Source organism: Bubalus bubalis, chromosome 5 (assembly GCF_019923935.1).
Source record: "Bubalus bubalis isolate 160015118507 breed Murrah chromosome 5, NDDB_SH_1, whole genome shotgun sequence".
Lineage (NCBI taxonomy): Eukaryota > Metazoa > Chordata > Mammalia > Artiodactyla > Bovidae > Bubalus > Bubalus bubalis.
Genome location: NC_059161.1, coordinates 42,788,095 through 42,810,122, shown reverse-complemented (window position 1 = coordinate 42,810,122; position 22,028 = coordinate 42,788,095). Strand labels below are relative to the sequence as shown.

At 40.6% G+C, this 22,028-nt stretch overlaps 1 protein-coding gene across 2 annotated transcripts in view; it reads left to right on the top strand.

Moving 5' to 3' along the window:
* The window catches only part of PRRX1 (paired related homeobox 1), a 79,184-nt gene extending 74,495 nt beyond the window's left edge, over positions 1-4,689 (top strand). The window contains exon 4 of one of the 2 annotated variants that reach the window (XM_006060370.4): positions 1,392-4,689. In XM_006060370.4, coding sequence (XP_006060432.1) covers positions 1,392-1,530 — 139 coding nt within the window. In that variant the 3' untranslated portion in view covers positions 1,531-4,689. The remainder of the gene's footprint in view (positions 1-1,391) is intronic. The other variant, XM_006060371.3, reaches the window with a different exon arrangement.
* The last annotated feature ends 17,339 nt before the right edge of the window (positions 4,690-22,028 follow it).

Here is a 22,028-nt window from a genome sequence, read left to right as displayed (position 1 = left end):
TACATACCAGTGTTATAAGGGTCTTAAATTAAGGATGTATATTTCTAGTAAGACATATTATAATTTTTAACCCAATTTTCCTGGGTTAATTGCTAGTAACTGAGCTGGAACAAGCTATTGTGAGTTTTGACTATAATTCTTGACTCGAAGTCTTGACTGCATGGTGTCCCAAATAAGTATTAATGATATGTAATCTTCCTATTTGTAGAGTAGCTTTAGTTTTTTTCTCTTTCTGGTCCAACACTTGATCCCCAGAACCTCAAACTCCTGTGTGGCTGACAAAATTGCACAGGAATGCAGGCATCAGCAGAGCACATGTCATTCCATTTATAAGTCTATCTCATTCCAGCCCTCAGTTAAAAGGTATTTTGCTAATCTTAGAAACAACTAGAAATATGTTCATTTAATTAAAATGAATTGTTCCTTTATATATATTTAGTATCAAGTAATAGATACCTTGCATCCTAGTCTAAGAAATCTTTACTTTTCCTTTTAAAGAAATTCTTAGATGCAATTAACAGAAAGCCACTAATTACAAATTTCTGTCCAGTGGTATTCCTAGGTCTTAATTACAGTCTCTGACTTTGGGCTTTTCTCCACAATAAGAACAGTCAGAAACAATTACCTCTGAGGTCAGGAATACTGAAACTGGATCATTTGCTAGTTTATATAGGATATTTAAACATTTCCAAAATAATGGACACGGCATGCTCCGTGTAAGCTGCTCAAGTACTTTTGAGTAAAAGTTATAAAATCAAGGCCAATAGGGACAGAAACTTCTTGATTCTGCAATACTTGGTACCATCAACCAGTGGATCAGGAAAGCCAGAGAAGTCATCTTAGGTTGTTTGGTTCTTCAAGGAAACTATTTAATATGGCATTCAGTGATTATCTAAAATGTGTTAAAATGTGTTAGAATTCAAGTCAGCTACCCAGAGTGAGGAAGGCAAAATGCCCTTTAGTTTCTTTTTCCAAATGCCTCCTTCTCTTCCTCCTTGCTCCCAGAAACTAGTGATGTCGGCAGGACATGATTAAATACTGTTTTAATTGGTCAGCTGATGAAGCACCTGCTATCCACCATAAGCAGCTTTCTTCTCTCACCCCAGAAATAAATCATTACTCACTGTATCCAACACAGAAAATACTTTCCCCCTCACCTTGTTCCACTCTCCACTGCTTTCCCCTGCCCTTCAAAGCACTTGCCACTAAGGACCTTCAACACACTAAGGGCCTTAGACTAATGAAAACCTGGGGCTGTGAGGGACCTCAGAGGTCATGTAGTCCAACCTGCCTGCCCCCATCCTGAGAGTTGTACCCAGCTGGGGCACAGACTTGCGACTTCATGAAACTAATGCCTCTTATTCTCCCTGCTCTCTCCTTTGTCCCTACAGCGCCATGGCTACTTATTCTGCCACATGTGCCAACAATAACCCTGCACAGGGCATCAACATGGCCAACAGCATTGCCAACCTGAGACTGAAGGCCAAGGAATATAGTTTACAGAGGAACCAGGTGCCAACAGTCAACTGAGGAAAAAAAATAATTAAACAGGCCTAAGAAGAAATCAAAAACCATAAGACACCTATCCTGCTCTGTCATTTCTACATCTGCTGGAAAAAAAAATAAAAATAAAAACAAACAAACAAAAAAACCAGAACTAAACTATTGGGACCATGGCAGAGAAAAGCAGGAGAGGAGCAAAATGAAAATTAGTTAACAAATGTTCCTCCTCCCTCTGGGATACCACCACCACTTGCTTCTGTGTGTGTTAATTTTGTTTTTCCTTCTATTCATATGCTTTGCTTAATATACTCTGAGCTTCTTCAGTTAAGTTCAGCCCACCCACCCCCATGATTGTATGGGTTTTTAAAGAATCGACAGCAGCCAAAGAAACCATATATGTATGTATATATATTCAGAATACTTGCCTATAGTCTCCTCAGTGAACCTCAGTGCCTTACCCCACCCTTCTTCCCAGTTCTCTGAACAGAAGCTCTAGGAACTTCTGAAAAGCCAAAGTCTTTCTGAAGAATTTGTGCCAGACATAATTCCCTTGCTCATTGTCTCCATCTCTGTTGGTCATGGTAAGGTTATTCTATCAGCTACTATGGGAGTGGGGGGGAAACAAAGCAATTGTATACAACATCTGGTCACTGGCCTGTCTAATCCAATGTGATTGGCTACGTCTGGCTGATTCTAAGCTCTAAGCAATAAAGGATAATATCACCCCACTACTACCCCTCACCCCTATCCAAGCAAACAGCCATCTTAAGTTAAAGATATTTGTTGTTTCTTGAGTAATTTGCTAACATAGGCTTATTTGATAGAAGACATATTTTTCACTTGAGAGAGGAAGAGACATTTCTCTAGGAAAACAAACACTAAGTTGTGAAAGGCATGGCCTACATCTCTTTGGTGCCTTAAGGGTAGTCAAATGCACACTTATATATATACTGTATATATTTATATATTATATATATATATATAAAATATTCTTGCAAGCTTGAGTTTGCAGTTTCTCAAACATTACCAAGAGCAAATTTCACACCATCATCAGTGTCCTTATTTTTAATGTGGTAAGACTTTTTATTAGGGATCTTGTTTCCTTTCTTTCTCTACACAAAATTCTCACTATGGCCACAGAGCAATTGATAAGCAGCTGTTTAAGAACAGTTATAATTTTCACATTAGCATTTTAAATACATTAGAAACAATTGAGGCTATGAAAATGTCCTTGAGTTTGGCACCTGAACTCTGGTGAAAGGCTGATACATACTAAACTAGAGTGAGAATTAGACTTAGCAGAGGAAAAGCCATTTAGTTATCTGTCCTTTTCCCACTCAACAGGAATACGAAAGATACATGATTCAGTGAAATACTTAAAGGTTTAGCTAAATTCTAAGAATCTGAAAGGCAATTGTTGGCTATTTGTATCTTCTAATCTATTGACATAAAGTTTAGTATCTAGGGCTGGGAGCCAGGACTGACTGATCTTTTGTTTCTTTCTCTTTGTTTCCACCCATGCTTTTGTAATTTGTCAGGTAGACATGACCAAACCACATTATCATGCAGTGCCTTGGTTTACCTTTTTTTTGTAAAATGGGTTTAACAAAGTTACCTACCTCACAGGGGTGTTGTGAGGCTCTAATCATTTGCTTCTTTATTCTTTCCTGTATTCTCTGTATGTCCAGCACTTTGTAGCCATGGGAGGGAAGGGATTATGAAAGTAAACGATGTTAATAGAGGGCTATGGTACCCAGAAGCCTTGTTTTTTAGCAAGGAGAAGCTACCTTGCTGTAAGTACTTATAACCTTGCATTTGGAAATGAGAAATAGGCTTATATTTGCAGACCTCTCAAAAAATCACTTCATTTAACCAAAAAATAACTTGAGACACACAGAACAGACATCTCTTTGACTTATATTTTCATCTTGACCAACTTGGATTTATAATAATTTTTTAAATTAGTTGAAAAGCTTTAGATTGATTTTGGCCAAATATGCCAACTGTGAGTAACAGGCAAGGATTTGGGATTTAAGGTGCACTTTCAGTACACATTCGTGATTTTCCCTGGCATATCAGATTGAACTAATGGTGGTATTTTCAGTCAAACAGTCATCAATCTGGAAATGTATTTCCAATGTTGATTCTAAACTTATTTTAATAAGAAGCCCATCTTATATGCATTTTGCTTTCATCAACTGATTTCCTCTTCTTTTAACATACTATTGAGTCATTTCTTACTGAATGGTTTATGTAGGCTGGCTGAACAACACACATTACTGCTTCCTAAAGTATTCTTCAACTAATTCTCTTGTCCCACTAGCTGCCGCGGATTATCAAGTTTTTATCCTAATAGATCAAAACATTCTTTGTGAAAAGAGTGCAGTCCAAGAAACTAGTGAACCTTTGGAGTTTGGGGAGAACAACTAAGAGAAGGTTTGGGGTGTATAGTGCAGGGAATAGACATCATAGGTGAAAAGATTTTGCTAAAAATTGGGGGAATCTTAGAAGAGGGAGTAAAGAGGTAGAGGATCATGTAAAACAAGGCCATTTGAAACTTCCATCCTGACATTCATTTCGAGTGGTGAAGAGAAAAGCCTGAACCCCCATAACCCCCGTGCTGGATGAAATTAGGCAGTGCCTGGGCAAGTGCTTGCTGTCCAGGAATATCATAGAAGAATCAATGCTGTCAGCCATAGGAGCTTTTATTGCTAGTCAGTCAATACCACAAACATTGACTATGTAAGGATCTGATGGAGAAATGTACACAGGGTACCAGCACGCAATTTTGTTCATTCATTATTGATTTGAAAAAATATAAGTTTCATATGTGATTTGAAAGAACAGCATTCTGGCTCCTAAACCAGGTGTGAGAGGGCCTCAGGTCCATGAGGTTCAAAGGCATATCCCTGTTCTTCATCATCTATACCCAGATAACAGATGAATACATGCCAACCGTCTGTGTTCCCAGTCCCTCCCCAAACAAGACACTGATTTGTAGAGTACTTGGAAGGTTAAATCAAGCTGGAAGAGGTGACTGAATAAAAAAGTGAATGACATTTAGGGTATAAAGATCTCATAAGAAATGTAATATGTAAATTATATCTTGCTTTATGATGTAAAATATACATTGTTTGCGCTAGAATAGAAGTGATTCCTTTTCAATAAAAAGAAAGAAGGATACGACTATGTCTGCTGAGTCTGATGGTTCTTTTCCCTTTGAAATTTAAAAATAGATCTGCTAAGATCTAAGACTGCATTCAGAAAAAAAGTGAAGGTAAGAGGAATTTCTGAACAAGAGAACTTCTTAGAGCATAATAATATTTTCTACATATTTTGTTTGTTTCTCACAGACAAAGACAACAGTGGGAGACGGTGGGGGCATTTTTTAGTAGAATGGGTAAGTGTAGAGTGAACCTTTAAGGAGACTTTTGCTATTTTTCACCCACCCCTTTAGTATCCACAATAATGTATATCATTAGACAAAACAGATTCAGTTCAGTTCAGTTCAGTCCGACTCTTTGCGACCCCATGAATTGCAGCACGCCAGGCCTCCCTGTCCATCACCAACTCCTGGAGTTCACCCAGACTAATGACAGCCTTTTCTTTTAGAAAAAAGAGGTAACAAAGTAAAATTTCTTAAGCACCTATTGTTACAGTATTGTGTAGTAAGTGGGGGAGGGGGTGGTAGAAAAGTGAAATAGGAAAATAGTTCTTTTTCATACAAATTAAAGTAAATCTGATTTAAATGGCAACTATAGCATGAACAAATTTATGCAATAGAAAGTGAAGTCGCATCCGACTCTTCGCAACCCCATGGACTGTAGCCTACCAGGCTTCTCTGTCTATAGGATTTTCCAGGCAAGAGTGCCAGAGTAGGTTGCCATTTCCTTCTCTAGGGGATCTTCCCAACCCAGAGATTGAACCCAGGTCTCCAGCATTGCAGGCAGACGCTTTACCCTCTGAGCCACGAGGGAAGCCTATAGTTCAAGACAGTAAATGTGTCCAAGAAATAAAACAGATGGGAGTTCAGAAAAGGAAGCAAGAAAACACTGAGCTGGAATGGGAGAGAGTTTCACTGAGGAACTGGGACTTGAGTTTCATCAGCAGGGATCTGGGCAGGAGAAGGGGAGGCGATGGATTTCAGGTGGGAGGAGTCGTACAGAAGAAAGGATGAAGGGAGGGATACAAGAATGAGGAATTTGTGTTCCAGGACCATGGCAAGATGGGCCTAGAAGGGATGGAGAGCTTATTTTGAAGCAGAGTAGAAGAAAACACTGAAGACTGAAGTTGATTCTTCATCTTGCAATGTATTATGTGTCAAAGGAGTACGGATTTTTCCTCAGGCCATCGAGATTCATTGAAAGTTAGCAGGATTGTTGTGGTAAAAGGATGGAGATGAACTGGAGCAGAACAGAAACTGGAAGCAGAACAGATAGAAGAGGAACAGAAAACAAAGGATGCATAGGAAACATCTTGCAAGGAAAAAATCAGCAGAACTTTATGATGGGAGAAAGAGACTGGAGTCAAAGTAACCCTGATTTGAAACCTGGGCACAGCGGGGAGGATGAATCACTGACAAAAATCAACAAAAACAGGAGAGGGCCAATAACAGGAGAAAGATATATTGCACTCTAAGGACTTCCCTGCTAGTCCAGTGGTTAAGGCTCGATGCTTTCACTGTGGGGGGCATGAGTTTGGTCCTTAGTCAGGGATCTAAGATGCCACATGCAGCATGGCATGGCCAAAAAAAGAAAAACCCGAAATGTAAGTGTTCAGTAAGTGAAGAAGTAGGGCTTAGAACTGAGGTCAAGGGTGGAGACAGAAATTTGGGATTCATCTTTAAGGAAGTGACACCTTGAGGTATAAGTATGAATAATTCTTTGAGAAGAAAGAGTATCATTGTGACTCAAATAATTATTTCAGTAAGTGCCTTTTGGAAGTAATTAGCCCAGGGAGAAAGACAGGACTTTGAAAAACACTTTCAATTAGGAAGAGAGCTACTGAAAGCAATTTACAAGGAGCTTTTTAAGAAATAGGGGAGAGCTCAGCTTCTTTGTTATCTCAGATTTAAGAAAAGAGAAGTTTTTAAAAAGAAGGGAATTACATTTCTCTAATAATTAACAATGTTGAACATCTTTTCATGTGCCTCTTGGCCGTCCATATGTCTTCTTTGGAGAAATGCCTTCTGCCTATTTTTTGACTGGGTTGTTTGTTTTGGTGCTGTTAAGCACCATGAGCTGTTTGTAAATTTTGAAGATATCACCTCACACCAGTCAGAACAGCTATCATCATAAAAAAAAAAAAAAATCCACAAACAATAAATGCTGGAGAGAGTGTAGAGAGAAAGGAACTCTCCTACACTGTTGGTGGGAATGTAAATTGGAGAACAGGATTGAGGTTCCTTAAAAAATTAAAAATGGAGCTACCTTCAGTTCAGTTCAGTCACTCAGTCATCTCTGACTCTTTGCGACCCCATAAATTGCAGCATGCCAGGCCTCCCTGTCCATCACCAACTCCCGGAGTTCACTCAGACTCACGTCCATCGAGTCAGTGATGCCATCCAGCCATCTCATCCTCTGTCGTCCCCTTCTCCTCCTGCCCCCAATCCATCCCAGCATCAGAGTCTTTTCCAATGAGTCAACTCTTCGCATGAGGTGGCCAAAGGACTGGAGTTTCAGCTTTAGCATCATTCCCTCCAAAGAAATCCCAGGGCTGATCTCCTTCAAAATGGACTGGTTGGATCTCCTTGCAGTCCAAGGGACTCTCAAGGGTCTTCTCCAACACCACAGTTCAAAAGCATCAATTCTTTGGCGCTCAGCCTTCTTCACAGACTTCTTCACAACTCTCACATCCATACATGACCACAGGAAAAACCATAGCCTAGACGGACCTTTGTTGGCAAAGTAATGTCTCTGCTTTTGAATATGCTATCTAGGTTGGTCATAACTTTCCTTCCAAGGAGTAAGCGTCTTTTAATTTCATGGCTGCAATCACCATCTGCAGTGATTTTGGAGCCCCCCAAAATAAAGTCTGACACTGTTTCCACTGTTTCCTCATCTATTTCCCATGAAGTGATAGGACCGGATGCCATGATCTTCGTTTTCTTTTTTTTTTTTTTAATTTTATTTTTTCTTTAAATTTTACATAATTGTATTAGTTTTGCCAAATATCAAAATGAATCCGCCACAGGTATACATGTGTTCCCCATCCTGAACCCTCCTGCCTCCTCTCTCCCCACACCATCCCTCTGGGTCGTCCCAGTGTACCAGCCCCAAGCATCCAGTATCGTGCATCGAACCTGGACTGGCAACTCATTTCATACATGATATTTTACATATTTCAATGCCATTGTCCCAAATCTTCCCACCCTCTCCCTCTCCTACAGAGTCCATAAGACTGTTCTATACATCAGTGTCTCTTTTGCTGTCTCGTACACAGGGTTATTGTTACCATCTTTCTAAATTCCATATATATGCGTTAGTATATTGTATTGGTGTTTTTGTTTCTGGCTTACTTCACTCTGTATAATAGGCTCCAGTTTCATCCACCTCATTAGAACTGATTCAAATGTATTCTTTTTAATGGCTGAGTAATACTCCATTGTGTATATGTACCACACCTTTCTTATCCATTCATCTGCTGATGGACATCTAGGTTGCTTCCATGTCCTGGCTATTATAAACAGTGCTGTGATGAACATTGGGGTACACGTGTCTCTTTCCCTTCTGGTTTCCACAGTGTGTATGCCCAGCAGTGGGATTGCTGGATCATAAGGCAATTCTATGTTGAGCTTAAAGCCAACTTTTTCCCTCTCCACTTTCACTTTCATCAAGAGGTTTTTTAGTTCCTCTTCACTTTCTGCAATAACTCTGTAATCCCACACCTGGGCATATATCCAGAGACAAACATAATCTGAAGGGATACATGCACCCAAATGTTCACATGCACCCAAATTGCAGCACTGATCACAGTGGCTAAGACATGGAAGCAACCTATGTGTCCATTGGTAGAGGAATGGATAAAGAAGATGTGGTACATACATCTAATATTAGCCATTAAAAAGAATGAAATAACGCCATTTGCAGCAACATGGATGGACCTAGAGATTGTCATACTAAGTGAAGTTAAGCCAGAGAGAGAAGGAGAAATATTGTACGACATCCCTTGTATGTGGAACCTAAAAAGAAATGATACAAATGAACTTACTTACAAAGCAGAAAGAAACTCACAGACTTAGAGAACAAATTTATGGTCACCACGGGGGGAAATAGGGGGAAGGAATAGTTAGAAAATTGGGATGGATGTGTACACACTGCTGTATTTAAAATGGATAACCAGCAAGGACCTACTATATAGCATATGAAACTCTGCTCAATACTATGTAGCAGCCTGGATGGGAGGGGAGTTTGGGGGAGAATGGATACATGCATATGTATGGCTGAGTCCCTTCACTGTTCACCTGAAACTATTACAACATTATTAATTGGCTATATCCCAACACAAAATAAAAAGTTTTAAAAAATAAATAAAAAGAAGGGAATTCTCAATATACTCAAATGCTGTAGAGCAGACCAGCTAATTGGAGATAGAGAAAAGGCCCTTGGATTAGTGATTTTCTAGAGTACAGAGTACTTGAGTGCTGGAAGAAGGTACATTGTGGCAAGTTATGGTAAGAATAAGTGATTGATAAAAATGGAAGCAGTGGTTATATACCAGAGGCCCCCAAGCCCCAGGCCTTGGACTGGTATAGGTCCATGACCTGTTAGGAACAAGATGTCATGGCAGGAGGTGAGCGGCAGGCAAGCAAGTGAAGCTTCATCTGTATTTACAGCTGCTCCCCATTGCTTGCATTACTGCCTGAGCTCTGTCTCCCATCAGATCAATGATGGCATTAGATTCTCATGGGAGCGGAACTCTACTGTGAACTGTGTACATGAGGGATCTAGGTTGCATGCTCCTTATGAGAATCTAATGTCTGATAGTCTGATTCCACACTGTGGTGAGCTGTATAAGTATTTCATGTAATAATAATAAAGTACACAATGAATATAATGCACTTGAACCATCCCCACCCTGCCCTGGTCTGTGAAAAAAATTGTCTTCCACAAAACTGGTCCCTGATGCCAAAAAGGTTGGAGACCACTGCTATAGATCACTTGCTTGAGATTTTTGGCATTGAAAGTGTGTTAATAAGAATCCTTTCAGTGGCAGGTGGCAGAAGCCTATCGAACCAGTTCAAATTACTCAGAGCTTTACTTAAAGGACACTAGGGTTGCCTACTGAACCCAGAGAAATACTGCTGGGGCCAGAGTAGCTCTTGAGATCCCAAACACTGGAATGAGGCCCATACCCTTAGGCCTAGCAAGATCCATACACCTTGCTCTGGGTCTCAGCAGCACTCCTCTGACTGTGCAAAGAATCTATGGGGCCAGATGAATGTGCCCACCTGGATTCTGTATCTCTCATTGGAGACCATCCTTCATGCACTTGGGGTTTAGAAGTTCCTTTCCAAATGATCGGGAATCCACTTTCAGGGTTTCCATTAGCTTCTTTTCCTGGGATGACTATTTGTGGGGGTTGGGGTAGATAAGTGGTCCTCGGATATGCATGCTGCAGCTATTCCCAGGTGGCTCAGTGGTGAAGAATCCACCTGCCAATGCAGGAGATTCAAGAGACACAGGTTCGATCCCTGGTTTGGAAAGATTCCCTGGAGTAGGAAAAGACAAGCTGCTCCAGTATTCTTGCCTGGAAAATTTCTTGGACAGAAGAGCCTGGCAGGTTACAGTCCATGGGGTCACAGAAGAGTTGGACACAACTTAGTGACTAAAGAACAACAATGCATGTCTACTTTTGGTGCAGGATGGGGCTGGGTGAGAAGAGAAGTCGGTAGGCTATAGGCTGCAGTCTAAGGCCTGGCCAGAGGCTCTCTACACTCCCATGTTCTGGAAAGGAACTACAAAGCAAACAGTCTGAGAATTCAGAATGAGAACCTGGCTTTTCCTGTCACTATAAATGGGTTCATTAATGGAGGAGAGTGGAATGTAATTTGTTTAACAGTTTGTTAGCTTAATTTATAATGTTAGTGTCTGGATGTGAATATGCAGGCCTTTATTTGTTCTCTAGCTTGAGTATGGCTCTAGCATCCCCATAGATGAGCTACCAGGCTTGGCTGCCTTTTGATTTAATTTCTGGAGATTACATTAACTAGAAATCAGTGCCAGAAAGCTTTCTGAGTCATAAATCTTCAATATGAACCCATTCTGGCCCCACATTTCTTTTCTCTCTTAGAAATTGGACTCAGACCTCTGTGCATCTGTAGGACCTCAGCTTGAAGGCTTCTTTCAAATCTTCCTTGGAACAGGGTGACAGCAGAGTTTTGAACAGAGTTTATCTGTCCCGTGGTGGCTCAGATGGTAAAGAGTCTGCCTGCAATGTGGAAGACCTGAGTTCAGTCTCTGGGTTGGGAAGATCCCCTGGAGAAGGAAATGGCAATCCACTCCAGTAAATTTGCCAGGAAAATCCCATGGACGGAGGAGCCTGGCAGGCTACAGCCCATAGGGTCTCAAAGAGTCAGACACAACTGAGCAATTTCATTTTCACTTTATCTGTCCCCTATCAGTTAGCATACCAATTTATTGTGGTTTACCTGGGTTGTGGTTTACATTATGCTTGTGGGGAGACAGAACAGCAGAAAGGTTTGAGAAGGGGCCGAGAAGGAAGATTTCAGTTGTTGCTTTAGTTCCTCTTAAGCCCCAGTACTTTCCATTGTGTCTCCTTGTGTTTCAAACTTCTTTACTTGACAAGGGGGGATTTCTGTTGCAATTCAGAGTTTTCTATGGTCTGACCCTTGGAGTCTTGCAGACCTGGCAATGGGTTGAAATCCTCCCTGTTGCACAGAATACCTCAGGTCATTTAGTTTTAGACTTGAAGGCCTGTAATACTCATTTCTATATTGTCAGGTGCACTTTAGTTGCAAGTGGCAGAAACCCAAGTGAAATTAGGTTGAGGTGGTTTAAGTAGGGTGTTTATTAGCTGGATTTGGAGGTAGAGCAGAGGAAGAAAGAAGGAGTCAAGGAAATCAAGGTAGCTCTGAGAAGCTCAGTCACTGGAACTGAGACTTGACATCACCAGAACCCTCTGTCTGTGTCTCATCTCTGCAGGCAAGTTTTCTCCATGGAGTAAGGAAAGTGGCTGCTGGCAGAGGAGACTTGCATCCTTTCAGCTTAGAAAAAAGATCTGAGAAACCATCTCCTGTTATAAATATCCTGGGAGATAACTTTAATGTCCTGGCTTGGTTTATGCACACTCATGATCCAATCACTGAACCCTAGGGGTGGAGATGTACTAAGTGTCTAGACCAGTGGTGTGTGCCTTTTTCAGGCACCACTTGAGCACCAGTGCAATGCCTCTTGGCCTCACTTCTACATCTAGTCAGTACTGAAACATTCAATCCTCAGTATATTTCCAGAGTCTTGTAGATAGCACATCAACTAAACCAATGTATAAATGCTCTCTACTTTCATTTTCAGACATACCAACTTTGGACATCAGTCCTGAGTGATGGTGGCCACCTTGATAATGGACCCTTGCATTGGTTTTCCATTTTCATCCTTTTATTCCCTCAGCTCCTCAATCCTGCTCCCTATGACCATTTTCCAAATAAACCATCTGCATGTCAGCCATTACCTCCATCTGTGCTTTTCTGGGGAGAGGGTGGGGGAAGGTCTCTGACTAACATGGAGCTTTATCTCTTTTGCCAGGGGGCATCCTCTCCAAAACTTGGATTGAGTACTGGGAACCTGTTGTTACCAGAAGAAAGAAAGAATGAAATGAAATGTAGGCAGATAAAAATAACATAGGTTCTCCAGATTGAGGAAGGAGAAAAGAACACTTTTGACTGTCAATTGTTTTCCATCTCAATTGGTATTAACTTGCTTCTTGCTGACGTTGACAAATGCTTGCTGCAAATACATCAATTAAAACTGTACCAATTCCTTTCTTCATTCTTGTTGAAGAGACAACTAGCATTTCAACCAAGTCCGTTTACTCTTCTTTCTGGGCACATGGATAGGTTTCATTCCCTAGCATCCTTTGCAGGTAGGTGTGGTCTTGTGACACCTTCCAGACAATGGAATGTGAGCAGCAGTGGTATTTGACAGTTTTGATCCTGGCTCATAATTCCGAACTGCGTTTTCCCTTGCTCTTTCTTCCCTGTGGCTAAGTACTAAGACAGCATCCAATCAACTTTGGGAGCCACATTTTAAGGACGGTAAAGCAACAGTCAACCTGGGACTGGAAATGTGACTTCAGGAAGAAAAGTTGCAACTCTTGCAACCTGGAAACAGTCTGGAGTATTATACGGTGGAGAAAATAAAGTTCTATTCTGTCAATCTATGTCATGACAAAGTCTATTTGTTAACTGCAACTCAGCCCAACCTAAAACCTCCATTTCCTTTCTTCTCCCTTCTTCCTTCAATATTGTGTGCATTTCAAGATCCTTGTAACTCATAGACGTATGAGTTACACATAAGCACACATTCTTCCATATTGGAAGAATGTGTTTGAATATTATAGTATATGGTTTTGTAGCATCTTGTGCCCTTTGTATAATACATAATTAACTGAATGTTGTAGCAAATAAATACACTAAATAACACTTTCAATAAATTAGTGCCTGACACTGTAGAGTTCCTGGAAAATATGTCAAAATGTTATTCTAGTTTTTAAAAAGGCAGCATTCCTGAAAGTAAGAATGCCAGGTCATCTACAAACTGAAGACATCTGAAAACTATTTCTCAAAGTCACATATTTATCTGCTTAGTGACACTCAGTTACTCAGAGGTAAAATAAGGCTAGAAATCCTGGACAGCTAGAGAAACTCACATATGTGCACAGGAAGGCATGAATAGAAATGTTCATCATAGCACAGCTTGCAATAATAAAATATTGGAAACAAACGAGATGTCTGTCAAAGACAGAATAAACAAACTGTGATATATTCATACAATGGTATACTATTCAGAAATAAAAAATGGATAAATGAGAAATGGCTACATACCTCTAGTTGGAGACCTCTCAGAAACATCACTTTGAGAAGAAAAAAATAAATTGTAGGGATATATGACACTATTTATATAGTTTAAAAATAGATAATAAAATTATATATTGTTTATAAACAAATGTGTATGTGGTGAAACACGCATACATATAAATAAAAAATGAAAAATAACTTCAAAATACTAATTCTGAAAAAAGCAATTTCTGAGTAAGGAGGTAGGGGGCAGAATCTGAAGAAGCACACTAGGTGCTTCAAATAAATCTGAACTGTTTCATTTCCTTTAAAAATATGAGATGAAAATAAAACAAATACCAAAGTTTGACAAAAGCTGGGTGGCAAGCACTGCTGCTGCTAAGTTGCTTCAGTCGTGTCCGACTCTGTGCGACCCCATAGACGGCAGCCCACCAGGCTCCCCCGTCCCTGGGATTCTCCAGGCAAGAACACTGGAGTGGGTTGCCATTTCCTTCTCCAATGCATGAGAGTGAAAAGTGAAAGAGAAGTCGCTCAGTCGTGTCCGACTCTTAGTGACCCCATGGACTGAGCCCACCAGTCTCCTCCGTTCATGGGATTTTCCAGGCAAGAGTACTGGAGTGCGGTGCCATTATGTTCAAAATACTGATCTCTGTACTTGTGTATGCTTATGATATTTCACAGTGTGTTAAATGTGGGAAAAAAGAATGGGGATGTATATCTTACAACCTCAGCAGAGGGTCATGCAAGACTGTTGGTGGCTGTGTTTGTGTGATCTTAGACTTTGCTCTAGGGCATCCCTGGCAGCTCACTGGTAAAGAATCTACCTGCCAGTGCAGGAGACTTGGGTTTGATCCCTGGGTCGGGAAGATCCCCTGGAGAAGGAAATGGCAAGCTGCTTCAGTATTCTTGCCCAGAAAATTCCATGAACAGAAAAGTCTGGGGGGCTACTGTCCATGGTGGGCTACAGTCCAGTCAGACACAAATTAGTGACTAAACAACAACAAGAAGAAGACTTTGCTATAGCCAAGCGGGGAGCAAAGATGTTATAATACATTTTAAGAGGACTTAAAAAAAGTTCTACATATAACTTAACTCACTCAATCAAGCTTCTAGACATGGAAGAAGCAATGCCCTTTAAAGATTTATACCAAGAATATTTTCCTTGGCTTACTACTGTAAACCTAAATTTCTGCCTTCACAGGAAGGGTTTCTAGGAGTCTCCCATTATCTGGGCTGTATAGGTATCCTGTATATAGGCTGGAAATATATATATATATATATCTCCAATTTATATTATATATAAATAAATATATTTCATATACATGGAATATATATATGGATGGTATATTCAAGATATAACTTCTATATCTTGAAGTTATTATTAGCCATTATCACTCCTGCATGGTCTTAAAGGCATAGGACATAGTTTTGATGTGTGTGATGGAAGCAGAGGAGAAGTATGTGTGTGGGGCATGGGAATCCTGTGGCAGAATACCAAACATGGATGGAAAAATCTACAGAGGGGAATATTAGGGAATAATATGATATAATGGAAAAAGTGTGAACCTTGTTTCTAGTTTCTGCTTTCATATTTGTAGTGTAATCTTGGCAGGTTGTTTATTCTCCATGAGCCTTTTTTCTTCTTTTCTAAAGTCATACCTACATTGTGGGCTTCCCTGGTGGCTCAGTGGATTTTTTACTACTGAGCCTGCCAAACAGGAGACATGGGTTGGATCCTGGGTCAGGAAGATCCCCTGGAGGAGGAAATGGCAGCCCACTCCAGTATTCTTGCCTGGAAAATCCCATGGACAAAGGAACCTGGCAGACTATAGTCCAGGGGGACTTGGCAGACTGTAGTCCAACAAAGAGTTGGACATGACTGAGCACCTGAGCATGAGCACAGTTACCTACAGCACAGAATGATGGAGGGATGAAACAAGGCATCATACGGGAAGGATTAATATCCTACTTAAATCACATCATAGATTTCCTTTTCTATTCATACTTACAAGCGACATCTCAGATACAGTAGATATAGTCTTGGTTTGTAGGTTAGAAGGCCCAGATTCTGTGAGGTGACATAGCTGAAGGAATTCAAAGATGAGAGATATGTAGCAACCAATGAGAGGAGGAGGAAAAACATGGAAAGGAAAAGAGGGAGTACATAGAATGTGTGTGACTGCCCTCTTCTTCCAGGAATTATATGCAAGATGTTTCTCCTGTTGCCTGTGGTGTGCTTAGTCGCTCAGTCATGTCTGACTCTTTGTGACCTCATGGACTGGAGCCCGCCAGGCTCCTCTGTCCTCCAGGCAAGAATACAGGAGTGAGTTGCCATGCCCTCCTCCAGGGGATCATCCCAACCCAGGGATCGAACCCAGGTCTCCCTCATTGCAGGTGGATTTTTTATAATCTGAGCCACCAGGGAAGCTCAAGAATACTGGAGTGGGTAGCTTGTCCCTTCTCCAGGGGAACTTCCTGACCTAGGAACTGAATTAGGGTCTCCTGCATTGCAGACAGATTCCTTGCCATCTGAGCTACCAGGGAAGCCCCTCCTGTTGCCTCAGTTCAGTTCAGTTCATTTCAGTCACTCAATTGTGTCCGACTCTTTGCAACCCCATGAATCACAGCACACCAGGCTTCCCTGTCCATCACCAACTCCCGGAGTTTACTCAAACTCATGTCCATCGAGTCAGTGATGCCATCCGGCCATCTCATCCTCTGACATCCCCTTCTTCTCCTTCCCCCAATCCCTCCCAGCATCAGGATCTTTTCCAATGAGTCAACTCTTAGCATGAGGTGGCCAAACTATTGGAGTTTCAGCCTCAGCATCAGTCTTTCCAATGAACACCCAGGACTGGTCTCCTTTAGGATAGACCGGTTGGATCTCCTTGCAGTCCAAGGGACTCTCAAGAGTCTTCTCCAACACCACAGTTCAAAAGCATCAGTTCTTCAGCGCTCAGCTTTTTTCACAGTCCAACTCTCACATCCATACATGACTACTGGAAAAACCATACCCTTGCCTAGACAGACCTTTGTTGGCAAAGTAATATCTCTGCTTTTCAATATGCTATCTAGGTTGGTCATAACTTTCCTTCCAAGGAGTAAGCGTCTTTTAATTTCATGTTGCCTGCTGCTGCTGCTGCTGCTGCTAAGTCGCTTCAGCTGTGTCTAACTCTGTGCGACCCCACAGATGGCAGCCCACCAGGCTCCCCCATCCCTGGGATTCTCCAGGCAAAAACACTGGAGTGGGTTGCCATTTCCTTCTCCAAAGCATGAAAGTGAAAAGTGAAAGTGAAGTCGTGTCTGACTCTTCAGGACCCCATGGACTGCAGCCTAGCAGGCTCCTCCATCCATGGGATTTTCCAGGCAAGAGTACTGGAGTGGGGTGCCATTGCCTTCTCTGTTGCCTGCTGCTGCTGCTGCTAAGTCGCTTCAGTCCTGTCCGACTCTGTCCCACCTAGCTACTCTTAAAATTGAAGCTGTTTTCCCTCCTTGTCCTTTGGATACAAAAATGAAACAAAGTTTACAAGCCTCGTTTCCCCACCCCCTTGCAAATTCTACAGAGTAGTGAGTGAGAAGAGTTTTGATGAATTTTTTTCTCTTTCGTTTTAAAACAGTCTAGCCCTGCAGAGCTGATTCTTGAGTGAAGACAAAGCCCCCAGGTTATTTCACTCCAACCCCCCTTTCCCTACTGTTTCTTGCTGTGCAACACCCCTGATACTCAAGGATGGAGTGTTTGGTGTCAGTTAGCCAAGGAGAATTTCCCTCAGCCTGGACAGCACTCCCTATTCCTCCTGACCCCTTACCTTCCCTTTTTGGTCTTCAGGTGAGTTTTCAGTTTTCTTAAAGTTAACTATTTTTGTGTAGTGAGAAGAAAATCGGCTTCCATAGATACCTAAGAGAGATTACAAAATGTCCCTTCCTCAAGCTTTAAAAAAACTGAAGTAGGGGACTGTGTCCCACCTGCCCCTGCTGCCTCTGTCACCAGGTACCTAACTCAGCCCCTGTCCTCCCAGGTAGAGAATGAACCTCCTTCTCCACCTTACCCCAACACCAAATGAATTGCTGATGGTCAGGTGGGATTAAAATATCCTGCAAATATGCTGTAGACAAGAGATGCACAAAACACAGGGGTAGAATTTTGAAGAAAATGTAAATCAGTTGAATACTGGGCCAAAGAAACTGGTCTCTAGGCAGACAATATAGACTGCTCCCCAGGTGGCTCAGTGGTATAAAGAATCCACCTGCCATCACTTGCAAGTGATACAGGATTGATCCCTGTGTTGGGAAGATCTCTTGGAGAGGAAATGGCAACTCACTCCAGTAGTCTTGCTTGGGAAGTTCCATGAATAGAGGAGCCTGGAGGACTACATTCCATGTGGTCACAAAAGAGTCGGACATGACTTAGCAACTAAACAACAATATTACAGACTTTAAAGTCAAGAGTACTCTTAGGATAGAATAGATCATTCCATAAGGGTGAAAAAGAAAAATTCAACATGAAACCATACAAATTTTAAATAATACTTAACAATATTTAATGCCAGTCTTAAAATTTGTAATCCATACACTGACAGAATTACAAAATAAAATTTAGAAATTCACAATTCAAATTGGAAATTTTAACATACTTCTCTCAGTAAATGATAAACACTAAAAATTAGAAAGCTTATAGAAGAGTTGAACAAGACAATTCATAAGCTTTTTCTTTATACATATTGATTATATAAAATAAATTTTAAATATCAAAGAACTCATATGAGTGAAAGAAAGTGAAAGTGTTCATTGCTCAGTTGTATCTGACTCTTTGCAGATCCCATGGGCTATAGCCCACCAGGTTCTTCTGTCCATGAAATTCTCCAGGCAAGAATACTGGAGTGGGTTGCCATTTCCTCCTCCAGGGGATCTTTCCAATCCAGGGATCAAAGCCGGGTCTCTTGCATTGCAAGCAGATTCTTTACCATCTGAGCCATCAGGGAAGCCCCATGTAGGCAGCATACTATAAAAGACATAGTATGTCTTTTATCATAAATTAATTAAATGCAATATCATTAGCAAAAGACCTATGATGGGGGAAACACTATGGGCCATGTTCGAAGTTCATAGACAGCGTTCAGTATTCCAGAAGAGTAGATTCAGGAAGGCACTTCAATGTTTTAGGGAAAGGAGATAATAGGCATTATACCTATATGGGTATAGGGGATAAGCCCTACAACCAGTCAAAGGTCCTAATAGTCTGGCTCCTGGAAACTTCAGAGCAATTAACTCTTGTCCCTACTGTGCTGTACTGGGCTCAGGTACATACCAGGACTAGACTTATGTTGGCCTATAGGAGTTGAGGGAGGTGATTGAATGCACTATATTGAATTGGTCCCAGCAATAATATATTATATAGCAGTAAGTTTGATGATCTCAGGCTTATATTCTGAAAAGCCTATGCTCAGGCCTCCTCTGGTCTGTATAAGACTGAGAATGCTGGGTTTCCTGAAAAGTGATATTACTCTCATTCTTTTAGACATTATAAGCCATAACTGCAGAATGTTAGGGTATGGAAATTTTCCCTTCCATTTGTGCTAGAAAATGTGCTGTATATCCTGACATCACTAACTTTATTAAGGATCCTTTAGAAAAATGATCCCAGATTGATTTTCTAAAGCAATATCTGTTTGAACATTCATAAGTTTAAGCCCCCTAATGAAATGTATTAAGTGTTGTTTGACTTTACTTCCCAGGAAACTATAAAGTGTCTGCTTTTTGAGAAAAAAAAAAAAAAAGAAACAAGAGAGTATGGCCACAGACAAGAGGATAGGATTTAGTCAGGTACTTTATGCTAAATTGGCAGGATTTGTAGACAGGTATATTGGGATTTTCATTCCTGGGAGACTTTTAAAAATTAGGAAACTTATTACAGCAGTCTTTACATACTTTTTTACCTGATGACTTTATCCTCAGACTGGTAGCTAGAAAGTTGAAAATGTCCAAGAAAATTTTTGAATAAGTTTCTCATTTTTCAACAGAAAAAATAAGGAATTTTGAGATAGATAATGATATAGTACAGTTCAATGTAATTTTTGACTGACTAAATAGGATTTTTTCATTAGTATGTATTTTGAATCTATTACATGACACTCTAGAAAAGATAAATCTAACCTACAGGAATAGGAGTTCAGTGGGTTGCCTAGGGCTGGGGTTGGGAGGACTGACTACAAAGGCTACAAGAGATCTTCCTGAGGGATGGAACAGTTCTCTACCCTGACCTGGGTGATGGCTCCATGATGGCACACATTTGGTAAAGTTCATCAAGCCACACTCATAAACTATGTCAGTTCAATTCAGTTCAGTCACTCAGTTGTGTCCGACTCTTTGCGACCCCATGAATCGCAGCACGCCAGGCCTCCCTGTCCATCACCAACTCCCGGAGTTCACCCAGACTCACGTCCATCAAGTCAGTGATGCCATCCAGCCATCTCATTCTCTGGCGTCCCCTTCTCCTCTTGCCCCCAATCCCTCCCAGCATCAGAGTCTTTTCCAATGAGTCAACTCTTCGCATGAGGTGGCCAAAGGACTGGAGTTTCAGCTTTAGCATCATTCCTTCCAAAGAAATCCCAGGGCTGATCTCCTTCAGAATGGATTGGTTGGATCTCCTTGCAGTCCAAGGGACTCTCAAGAGTCTTCTCCAACACCACAGTTCAAAAGCATCAATTCTTCAGTGCTCAGCCTATATATTTGTATGTAAATTATGCTTCAATAAAGATTAAAAATAGTATGATTGTAGAAATCTAAGAAAATGTTAGCAATATCAATATATCATCTATAATAGTAGTAGAAACAGAAGTGCCTTGAATGACACTTTGAAGAAAGGTTTAAATTGTAGGAAGGGGGAATCTAAGAACAGTTATTAATTAATGACTTGAGCTGCAAAGCAATGAACAAACGTTTGGTACATGCTGGTTAATTCAATTAACTGGGCATTCATACCAAAAAAATTCCCATTGTAATTTCAGAGAACATTATTTATTCAGAATTGTTTTGAAGGCCTTAAGGATTAGGGTCTGCAAACAAGCAATTACAACTGTTATCATGATCCTAATTATTTTTAATTACATTTTCACTTCCCTTGGTGAATAATATATCTTATGTTCACATGGAAGTTTCCTGAAATTTAAACACAATCTATCATTGGAAGATAATAACGTTGGTACCAAACACAAACAGAATCTGATTTTCCAATATGAGATAATGTGCTTCCATTTCACATGAATGGAAATCACAGAAGAATAATGGAGAAAACCTAGGGTGTTACTTTTAAAAACTAAAATTTAAAGATGGATGTCAATCTATGAATATGAGAGCTTGATGATAATTTAGGTAAAACCACAGACTGATCCTAGATGCTAAAATTTTCTCTGCTGAGACACAGTCAGGTTGGTCCTAGAAGCAAGCCTAACTCAAGGAGAGTTATACATTGTACTCTCTCCAGATGGAGGCTCACCAATTCTAGTGAAGGAAAAGTGACTTTTACATTTTATTCGAATTTTGAATTAGGTACCTATGAGGACAATTTTAAAATACCCTTTTCAGAGTATCCTGATATATTTTCAATGCTTGAATGGCTAGGCACCAATATGAGTAAAATGCCAGCAAGATGCCAGCTTCTGGTTAACTAGCCGTTCTTTGGGTTCACTGTAGAATATTCTAACTCTCAAGTTCGTTGAGTTTCCAAACCTCTTGTGGCAAAGTTAAACTCAAAAAAGAGAAGAAACAACCCTTTGACATATTTGCTTGCTGGGCAGTCCTATCACATAGACTTCAGAATTAAATCATTAGTGTTGATGAATTTTCCTAATTATGCTTGGGAGCCTGGCACACAGTTTTGAGAGTTGCTTAATGTTGTCCTGCCCAGCTTGAACTCTAAAAATTGTTCAATTGCTAAACCAAACATGCCCTAGGTTTGCCAAGGAAAATAATCTATTTTCCTATTTCCTGTGCTCCATCAGGGTACAAAACACAGAATAAGCCAAAATTCCTCCACAGTGGGCTTGCAGTCTTGAGGAGACCATTATTTTTGATGCAGAAAGTCAAATATTTTTTCCAGACCCAATTTTCTTGCTGACCACACCGAGCATTGAGAAATCAGCAAGCGCCTTCTTGGGAAAAATTGAATTGAAGAAGGAATTTGGCTTTAGAAAACAGGAAGTGGTTTTCTAATACTGTATAAGGCCAAGAGAGAAAGACATCTAAACCACATTGTCAAAGGTGTGTGAATAATCTCTAGAGGCAGGAACTATTCCTTCTGAAGCTTATCTAAACCAAAGCCATCTTTATCCATTATTCCTCATATAATGACACAGTTAGGATAACACCAATGGACTTTTCTCTCTGTTCAAGGAAGAGGAGATCGAGTTGGGAAAGACCAGTTCAACACTTTTAAGAAGTCTTTAGTACAAACATATTTCATCCATTAGGGTAATGTTTTCCTCAGGCTTGTCCA